Source organism: Falco punctatus (assembly GCF_963210335.1).
Source record: "Falco punctatus genome assembly, chromosome: 6".
In the NCBI taxonomy this organism is placed as follows: Eukaryota; Metazoa; Chordata; class Aves; order Falconiformes; family Falconidae; genus Falco; species Falco punctatus.
Window position 1 is genome coordinate 56,682,499 of NC_137585.1, and position 10,470 is coordinate 56,692,968.

General features: G+C 39.7%; 1 protein-coding gene across 3 annotated transcripts in view; it reads right to left on the reverse strand.

Annotated features, from left to right (window-relative positions):
• Positions 1-5,124: 5,124 nt before the first annotated feature.
• IFNG (interferon gamma) overlaps positions 5,125-10,470 on the reverse strand; it is a 35,676-nt gene continuing 30,330 nt past the window's right edge. For all 3 annotated transcript variants that reach the window (XM_080392223.1, XM_080392222.1, XM_080392221.1), the window contains 3 exons: positions 8,969-9,037; positions 8,448-8,627; positions 5,125-7,745 (listed from right to left, as the gene is read on the reverse strand). In XM_080392223.1, coding sequence (XP_080248349.1) covers positions 7,623-7,745; positions 8,448-8,627; positions 8,969-9,037 — 372 coding nt within the window. In that variant the 3' untranslated portion in view covers positions 5,125-7,622. The remainder of the gene's footprint in view (positions 7,746-8,447; positions 8,628-8,968; positions 9,038-10,470) is intronic.

Below are 10,470 nucleotides of genomic sequence, written 5' to 3' on the forward strand. Positions count from 1 at the left end.
CTGTACTTCCCAAGGTCCCTGCCACATCACTGTGTTGCACTTTCAGAAATGCCCTACAGAGAAATGCGCACAAGCACCTTGTCCTGGAAATGCTAGATTATGCTGACAAATAAGTAAAAAAGAAGTCTCTCCAGTACTAAAAGCATCTTCTTGAAAATTCCTCTTCTGTGCTGTCAGCCATTTTCTCACATTGTTTCAGAAAATTTATCAGAAAAGCCCTTTTGAAGTAGGAAATGGCCCAGCAAAACTGAAAACATGAACTGAGGTTATGTATGGTCTAACAAAATCAAAAGTATGGGAAATGAGTGCTGTATGGATAAAAACAGTGCCTAGAGCTATTAAACAATGGTAGGAGGACAAACCTTCGGACTAAAGCCGTTCCTTGGCTCTAGTCAGAGTCTAGAAGTCAGGCATCCCTTGCAGCACCCTCAAAGAGCACCTCTGATCTGAGACCGCTTTCAGTAGGTGGGTTCCACAGGTAGTCAAATGTCACTTCTGTAAAAAGTGCAAATTAAATTAAATTTCAGTTCACTTGTTTGTTGGGGTTTATTTAATGGCATGTGAAATGCTTATTGGGAAGCAACTTCTATCACTAGATAGAAACTACTTAGCCAAAGTGACTTTTACTTTTCATATGAGACTGTTTCATTCTGTGCAGGTTAAATAACACCTATTTTGCTTATCTGTGTATAGCTTATTTTTTGAGATATAGGCACAAATGCATGACAATTTCTTCTTTCAGTTGCTGTTCTTTCCCAACACTGTGTTCACGTAGCATTTGTGCAGTTGGTCCATACGTAATTTTAGAATTCATAAGAACTCTGAAAATGAAGAGCTGGTTTACTAAGACTAGTTCAAGGTTTTAAAATGAATAATATTTTCCATTATATCCATGTCACTAGCCACTTATGATAAATACCACCTCAGAAGTATACCAAGCTATTTTTTGCAGTCTTCAAGAAGCAAATAATTTTTACAAAGTCTATGGAAAAAAACCAGTCGCTAGATAGGCAGCATGAACTTCACCAGCTGGGGGGCACATATGGACTTTCATCACTGCTTGTTTGTTTCAGATACGAAATCTCCTGATTTTTTTAAGTTCATGCATCATTTTTCTTAAACTTCTCTTTTAATCTACAAACTAAGAGAAGCAGCACATGAATGACATAGGACAAATTACAGCATTTTTTGTATTTTCTACAAATCTCTGAAAAGTACTATATACATTTTAAATTAATTGTTTTCTAGTATTTTATGTACCTTAAGAATTTTGTAATTTATCAATTTATGGCCCTTTCATAAATTCACAACTGTTTTATTCTAAGTGTTCTTCTACTGGGCTAAATGAGGGAAAGGACTTTGCCACATTTATTTGTAATCCAAACCAAAACAGTATAGCTTTACAGTGAGAACAAAATCTTTCCTGCATTAACCCTGAGTGTCTGGAATGGCCGCAAGAGAAGCATGATTCAGGAACCAAAAGACTGCAAGGCTAGACCATTCAAATTAAATAGAGCCCATGGTATATAGTTGGTTTCTGATGATGTGAAGGAACCCACAGTCTTCATACTTCTCAAGACTGTACACCAGGTGTCGACGTGAGGAATTTTGAGACTATTTAGGGAAAATAAGAATATTCTCAGCAAATAATGTGAACACTGGTAGTTCTTTTTGATACAAAATCATGAAAGTGCAGGATCTATACTAAAGTTTCAACCTCATCTATACTTTTTTTTTATTGGAGTCATTTGTTTAGGCCCACCACTCAAGGTAAAAAAAAAAATTTCAAAAGCATTGTATCCATATTCAGGATCCAGTTACCCAATTCAAATCACTTTTAAATCAAAAAGAATCTTGCCATGGTCATTGCAATAAATCGGGTAAGATTGTGCTCTTTAGCATTTAATTAGCCTGGTAGCTAAATTTTAAACTCGGCTAGTAAATTAAACTTTAGTTGTACCACTCAATTTAGCATCATGGTTCCTTGAAACAGTGTGGTCATGTAAATACAGCTGAAGTGGGGAGGAAATATTTTATAAATCCCTGAAAATAAATGTTTAATTGATGGAAAAGCATCATTTCCATAATGCTTCTGTTCAATGGTCCTTCTAAAGGCAAAGCTAAAACAGATAGTCTAAATTTGTCCTTTAAAGAACATAAATCATTGGCACCTACAGTTTTTAAGGATGTGACCAGAAATCTGTGGAGCAGGACACAGGATGATAATGCAGGGAGACATGAAAGTGGACTGCGGACAGAGTTGTGTGTCCTACAGGGAGAGATGCCAGTAAGCAACATCTGTTAATTGACCTTCAGGAGCCTATAAGGGTGAATGGGAGGGAATTTCCCTAGTGCTGGTGACATTAACAGCCTGAGGATAACATAAAATAGTGAGTTGTGGAATGACTTTCCTTCAAAGTGTCGTTGGCTTTGGGTTCATCGTATATGATACACTTTTCAAGAACACTTTTCTGTGGAAATGATTATGCAAATAAATATATTTTACTGCATCTTGCTTAATATCATAGATCTAATCTGTGAAGAAGTACTGAGTGTCATTTACACCTGTTAATAGCTTCTTCCAGAAAATTGCCAGCTCTTTATGAGCATGATCCTACAGGCAGCACACTGGAAAGAATAGTTTATCTAGCCATGAACACAGAGAAATCCTCAGCCACCTCTGAACAATATACTCCTGTACATATATATTATTGACTAAAACCTGTATATTGTATCACATGTGCATGCCATGTATCTCCATGTACTTGGCAGACTTAAAAGGAGATCTGAATCTGTACAGGACCTGATCCTGCAAAACACTAAAAGCACGCAACCAAAAGGCACTGGAGTGGCAATAACTCACAGCCCTGGCTTGGTTTAGAGACGAGGTTTACCCAACCGGCTTGCTTTCTGTTTTGTAAGGTTAAGGTCATCTTAGACCTATGATTTAGAGGGAAATCTCATAAATGGCATGTTTACCTCTGAGATAGCCATGAGCATGGAGTGGTGCAGGAGGTTCCTACCCGCTTTGTGTGACGGGGAGCTGAGCCCTCTTTCGTTTTGATTTCACTCTGGTGTGATGTGACCACCATACAGCCACAGCTAGTTTTGCTATGGATCAAGGAATTACCCTGCTTACTACTTCAGATAAATTTTTGGCATAGACCTTCCTTATTGCTTCCCAGGAAAGTTTGCTTACTGTGAGAAGGAACCTTGGGAAGAAAAGAGTAATAGATGAAGCTGGAAGATGGGTGGCCTTATTTTGCTATCTTGCATCAGGACCAGCTGCCACATAATACACCCAGAAGTTATATATGTTACCATTACCCGACCATTATGCTGTTCCTCACCTATTTCGGCAGCCTACGTACATTCCGTGCATTGCAGAAGTTGCTGTTAGCACTTCTCTGTCCCACACAAGACAGCAGAGAGGTAAGAGTTTTTGCATGAGTGTCTATTTTGGGCTGAAAATCCCACACCCATCTGTCAGGTGTGGAGGTTTTTCCACCTCCAGACCTTTTCATATTTGTTTATTATTCCTGCTTCCCAGTGACTGAAAAAAAACTGGTCAGTAACTCCTAGACTATTGGAGGAAAGTGACCATGAGGACAGATTTGAGCTGACAGCTTTCACCCAGGAGTCCTGCAGGACTCAAGGATGAAACAGCTGAACTACAGCCTGTGGGGTGTGGGCGGTATGACCTGCTCTTGACGCTGTCCCCACACCAGGGAGGCACAGAGTGGTCTTACTGGCTATTGATTTTCTAACAGGCCTCAGTGGAATCCCAGAAAACTGCAAACCAGTAAAGCTGGTATCCCTGCCATGTAATACTGAGAGCGGGCCCATACGGTGCACAAAAGAATAGTAAACGTAACGTGTGAGAGAATATACCATGCTTCTTGGCTGTGCTGTGGTTTGCTGAAGAGCCAGCGACTACACAGACAAGGGGGAGCCGCAATAGCACCACGTTCTTACACCTTCAGAGTCTCACTGCAAAGCTACCAAAGCAGTTAAACTATGACATTACAATTCCTCATGTGAATATACAACTGGTCAAAAGATAAGAAATAAGGGATAGGAATCAGTGAATGGTTTTCGCAGTCAAGTGCGTTCAGTCATGGCAGGGCTTGCCTGGGCCCTGGGCCTTTAACGTAGCCATCAGCAATTTGGGAAATGGGGTCAGCTGTGAGTGAAGTTGGCTGATGTACTAAGTTATTCATATTGACTTATTTATTCATATTCATAATTAATTTTCCTGATGTACTAAGTTATTCAGGATATATTCTGGATGCCAGAGAGAAAGTCCAGCTGCAAAGAACTATTGAAGGTGTTCAAAATACTGAGTGACAAGGCAATAAAATGGCAGATTAAAATCAGTGCTGATAATATGCAGGAATAGAGTAAGGACAGAATCAATACACTGCAGAAGTGATGCATAAACCACAGCGACTTTCTGAGACAATGCTGTCTTTTCTTTGATTTTTCCCCTTTCTAATTTTAACTGCCAGACAATAGATAATATCTTTTCACTCCTGTGCATATGCATCTATTAACTCTCTTTCTCAGGTTGCGTAGCTGGAAAAAACTGCACTGACCTTCAGTAAAACTGTCCAATGTTTCTGCTGTGTTTCACTTTGGAAATATTTAGGGTAGCCATTAAAATTAATTTCACACTTAAATTTAGCTTAGCTGCAAATGCCTTCCTCACTTGGATATAGTGAGGAATGACATAGAAGAGGAGAACCAGAACTCCCATGAGTGTGAGAGAAGAGATGATGGGCTTTCATGTTAAGAGTGATTCACCTCATTTGTATGGTATGTAACTGAGGGGAAAAAATGTGGTCTTGTGAAGGCTGATTTTTATGATGTTCCTGTCTAACACTATTATCGCATCAACAGAGCAAAGCAAGAAATTTGTTCAGCAACTTATCTTAAGGACAGTGTAGAAATGGGTTTCACAGGCTTACAGTGGGTAGGGAAAATGCTGGGGGAGGCCAACATGAGAAACAAATTATTTGGCTTCCTTTGAGTGGTTAGGTTCACAGCACTGGTGAATCTCTGCAATGTCTGGTGTCAGATTTAACATGAAAAGTTTAAAGATGGAAATAAGGATACTTCGGGGGCGGGGGAGGAAGAAAAACCAAACCAACCAACCAACCAAAAGCTAAAGAACCCCAAACCACCAAACTACTGAAATCGGAGTGTACAAACACATTATGCCAGCAGTGCCAGCTGCTACTCCATCTCCCAGCTGCTCATTCCCTCCCTACTTCTCTGCCTTTGCTACCCAGCACCAGGATGAGAAGAACCTGGGAAATTACGTGACTGAACAATAACCTTCCCTCAAAACCCATGTTGTTTTGAACCAGATTTAACAGGGTAACAGCAGGACAGCACAGCACAGAAAATGGCACAGGCTTCAGTATATACAACTAAGGGAGGATGGATGGGTAAATATTATTCCTGCTGGATGTATAGCAATGGGCTTAACTGTTTTTCCACAGACCCCTTTGACAAGGTGTGGAAGGACTGTAGACTTCTCAAGTTTATAGTCTCATAAGGTAACTTCTAACCAGTCCTGGCTTTAAATTTGAAATTAGAGTATTTAATTAGGAGTTGGGAGACTCACTATCTCACTGCCAATGGCTAAGGAAACTTTAATCTTCCCTATTAAGTTTTTCATCTTCCCTTCCCTTCTGTCTTTTTTCTCTTCTTCTCCTTTTCTTTCTTCTTCCTTTTATTTCCTTTATTTCTTTTCTCCTTTTTTTTTTTTTTTTTTTTTTTTTTAATAGAAGTTACTACAGCTAGCTTTGCTTCCCTCGAGGACAGCTGGTCTCTTAAGTAATACCTCCTGACACAACATGTACACAGGGCACGTTGCCTATGTGAAATGCATGCTGAGGATTCTCACACTTAGTCTTGGAATGGGAGAAATACCACAGCATTATTTCATTCACATCTCACATGCATATGTATATCTGTGATGAGTACAAAGAACAACAGCGGTTTCCTTCAAAATCAGTTCAAGTATCCAGGATTACTGAGTTTCTTTGTTATGACTGTAAAATGAGGATAGAAATTAAGGTATCTTACACCAGGGGAGACATCTGGGCTCATGGGAGTAGGAGGGGCAGCAGCAATTACAACTAAACTCATTTGGCTTATTACAGCTAAACTTTGGGGTCAGTGGGGTGCTATTTCTGGAATTTGCTGATTCAGACAAAGTTCAGGGGCGGGGGGAAGCTGGAGGTCCCAAGTTGGCAGGGATCCCAAGGAAAATCTGCCCTATTTCCAGTCAGCCCAACCAGTCTGCCCCCAGATAATTTGCTTGGTAAACACTTGAGGATCTGAGAATTTGGAAGCCCCCACCAAGTCCTCTGCCCACCAAGCCTCTGAGGCTGGCCAAAACCTGATCAGTCCCAGGCCTCCAGTTTGTACCACTCACAGAGAGCCCAGCAGATGGGCTGACCCCAATCTAGGCTCTGTAAACTTGACCTGCAGGGAAATTTGGAAGTGTCTTGTATTTCAAACAAGGGTGACAACAAACTTAAAATAAATGCCTTCTTATAAGCAAAATGATGTTTCTTCATCCAGATAGAAGTAGAACTGGAAGAGGTTGGAAATTTTAGACCTTTCTGACAGATTTCTTCAAAAACATTATCCATTCCCAACTCTTAGACAGGAAGAAGGAAATAAAATATGTTTTTGTATATCTGGGCAGGGCCATCTTTTGTGACAATATAGAGCAAGATTAGCATTCTAGTTTTTGCAGAGATTCTGGTGAATAAATATGCAGGCACACTTTCTCTTTTTCTTTTTTTTTATTTAATAATATAGTTTCCATTGAGAAATCCAAAGTATTAAATAATACTCCAGTACAAAAATAAAGTCCTCAAGATAAAAACTTCCGTACTACTACCTCCAAATAAATAAAATTACATTCAGACACATTGAAATGATTCAGTACATAAAAAATATAGAATGTCTCAGAATCAATGAGTTGAAGTTAACTCAGTGCAATAGAGTTAGTCACCTTTCCTGGAGCTGCTAGTAGCTTAGCCTCCTGGTAACTTCAGTGCATAACAACAATTGTCAGCAATTAATCATCACTTCCCAGTTCATAAAAGTGCTTCAGCATTTGCTCATCTTTAAGCATGTCTAGTTGCTTGATTTGGATTTAGATATGCTTAGAAGTAAGCAGATACGAATGTATTCCTTAGTACAGAAACTTCCCCATCTTGGTGCTTGCATATCCATGCCAAACAGATGAATGATGAGACTAGTCTTCTAATATCCCTCTCTCAAGACTGCACCAGATGGAAAGCTGGGTACTGTATCATGTAATTTCAGGATTTCCATATGGGAACTGGGTAAACATTGCCTCATTCTGTATTTTCAGGTCAGCAAACATATAACAGATAGACAGGATTTTAAGACAAAGTCATTTCTTACATAGTAGTAGGAGGTATAAATACTTTGACTGGTGTTACTTTATAAATAATTATTTAAAATATTTAAATATTAATAAATAAATGTATAAAAACTAAATAAAAAGATTGAAATAAAAAATGTGCATCATAAAATTTGCACAATAACTCAGTACAGAAGGTCACATGATGTCATTAACATTTGCACTTCTTCTGAAACTGGCTCCTTTTCCTTTTGAGAGGAGCTGAAGGCTCCAGCTTTTGTAAGACACTGAAGAGCTCATTTGCAGCTTTGCGTTGAATTTTCAAGTCACTCATCTGTTATAAGAAACAAAAGGAATGAAGGTCATGCCAAGAGCTATCCTGTTTACTGATCACATCCTACAAGCCACAGTGCTACCACGGTAAACCAGATGGACAGCTGCAGTTTCCAATTACTCTACTACCTAATTCCTACAACAAAGAGCCACTTTGTCACAGATTTTTGTTTTCCACTTTCTGTGCTACTTTGCAACATGTCACAAATGAGCTATATTTTGTGAAACAGAACTACTCTGTAGTTATTGCAATGGTATATGAGATACCTGCAAGCAGCTAATACTGCTGAGGCATTGGCTGTGCACCTCTGCAGAGGTCGGTGGTTCGTGTCATTGGCACTCACTTGATAAACCTCCAAAACCCGTGGAGGCGTGCTGTAGCCGGGCACAACTTTCCCACCCAATTTCTAAACCACAAACAGGCATGTCAGTGGCAGCTCTGGTGGGCAGACAATGCGGCAGTGCTGCTAGCACCTCTGTGCCAGACTCCAGCAGGACTCGGGGAGGGCAGCCCCCACACTGACACCCCACACCACAGACCTGCAGCAGACCCTGAAGCCGGAAACATTAGGTTTTCCAGTGTGAACTAAGCTAGATGGGGGTTACCAGACAGGTTGCTGAAGCATTATCGGCTTGAGTCATATTTAAATTTCAACTGGAAAATACAGTGTCATGAGCCTTGGAGGCAGAGGAAGAGGGTTACCTGAAGCTTTGTCAGGTCCATGAGGTCTTTCATCTTCTTTAAGCCATCAGGAAGGCTATTTTTCAGAGTATAGAGCTCCTCAGATATGTGCCTGATGTGCGCCTTTGACTTGTCAGTCTTCTCAAGCATTTCCAAGTACATGGAAACAATCTGGCTCAGGATTATCCTTTTTTCATTTCTCTGTTGAAAAATAGTCAGAAAGAAAGGTCTGTGAGTGGCCATCAGTAGGAAAATGAATGAAGCTAAAAAGCAGCATGCAGGACAGGATGATAAAGGAGATACTGCAACTCATCTATGGGGCTTGGCTGTACCTCAGGATCAGTTCATGGTGCAGTATAAAGCACCCTGATCCTGTGGGAAGCCTTTTTATGAGGATTGTTTTCACATTTCCAAGCCACCAAAGTGGCCTCTGCTTGTGTTCATTTTACTCCAGCTAGTTACGCTGGCCCTAGGAGCTGCTTTGTACCAAAAGTGCCCTGCAAAGCACCTGAGATGCTTTGTCATGTCTGATTCTGACTCACCTCTGTCCAGTTTGTCAGTTTGTCCACAAAAATAGGTCCACCATCAGCTACATCTGAATTACTTGAGTTCTGTAATGAAGAACAAACATACATGTTATACAAACAATACTTATCGCAAGGCAAATTTGTGTTCTCTGGTAAGTTGAAGTCCACCAGTATGTAGTCCGTTGCCTCAGATTTACCCAGTCTTAGTAAAATCTCATATGGAACAAGAACAAAATAACTTTACTAAAAAACTACAATTCATAAAACTGGAGAATAGCCCAGTAGCCCACAGTCAGGCATGGGAATACACAAGGTTAGTGGGCTATGAGAGGCTTGCAGGGATGGAGTTTAACCATCAGATGTTAGACACACACTGTGGCAGATTCTAGGAAACAAAGAGCAATACAATTCTCCTACCAAGGAAAGGTAAACTGAATCATTTCCTCTTCTGTCTGTGTCTTTTTTTTTTTTTCTTTCTGTATACAACAGTCACTGTTTCCTTTTTCGTCTGCTCAGTAATTTAAATACAGTAAGTGCAAAGGGAAAACTTGCAGGGCAACAGAAACCTCCTAGGCTGATTGGCTCCCCATGCTGAGCGCATTGCCAAATCTTGATTTGCTGCTTTTCTGAAAGGTGGGGAGCACCTGCTGTGGACCGGAGTTTTTAATGTCAGTGCAAGAAGTTCACTACAGCTCAGGATCTCTCTGACAGGGTTATATATATTCTAGTGAGAATCTCTCTGATCTATGCTAATGGCAAATTTAGGGATATGATGCCACTTTTACAGCCAGTTTCCTATCAGTCTGCAAACACTGGAGCATCACACTAGGCTTCTTTGTGTGATACTTCAGGGTGATTCTTTGACTACTAAATTTCAACTTTCATATGTACAAAATTCTGACAAAATCAGAGTTGAAAATAGAAGCAAACTCTTGCAGTTGCTTTCATGCATTTGAGGGGAAAAAAACCCCAAAAATGTATTGAGAATAAAAGCTGTAATTAGAAGGGACTCTAGGCACCTTTGGGAAGCACACTACTACTACTACTACTACTAAATATGAGATACATTTGTTACAGCAAAAGTTCTTCTCCATTTTGTTTATATTGCTAACAAATACTAAATCCCCCATTAACATTACTAACCTAAAACTAAAAAAGTGTCAGTAAATTGCATCTAAATAAACTTAATCAAGATTCATTCCTTCATCATAAATTGCATTCAGATTTCTTGTTTTAAAACATTCCATGTAATCAAAGGCTGAATGGAGCTAGGAGAAGCTCTTGTGAAAGGAATAGTGCCCCTGAAATAAATGCATACTATATTAACTATAACTATTGAAAAACTGAGTCACATTAGTGAAGGAAGATAGCAAAACCAAAGAAATTGTCCATATTCTTGTTTAAAAGAAGGTATAACCAGAAAATTTGTTCCATTGAATATGTCAAGCACTGTTCAAGTCTGGACTGTACTAAAGCACAAGCAGAAGAAGAGAAAAGCAGTAGAAGACCATACTTAC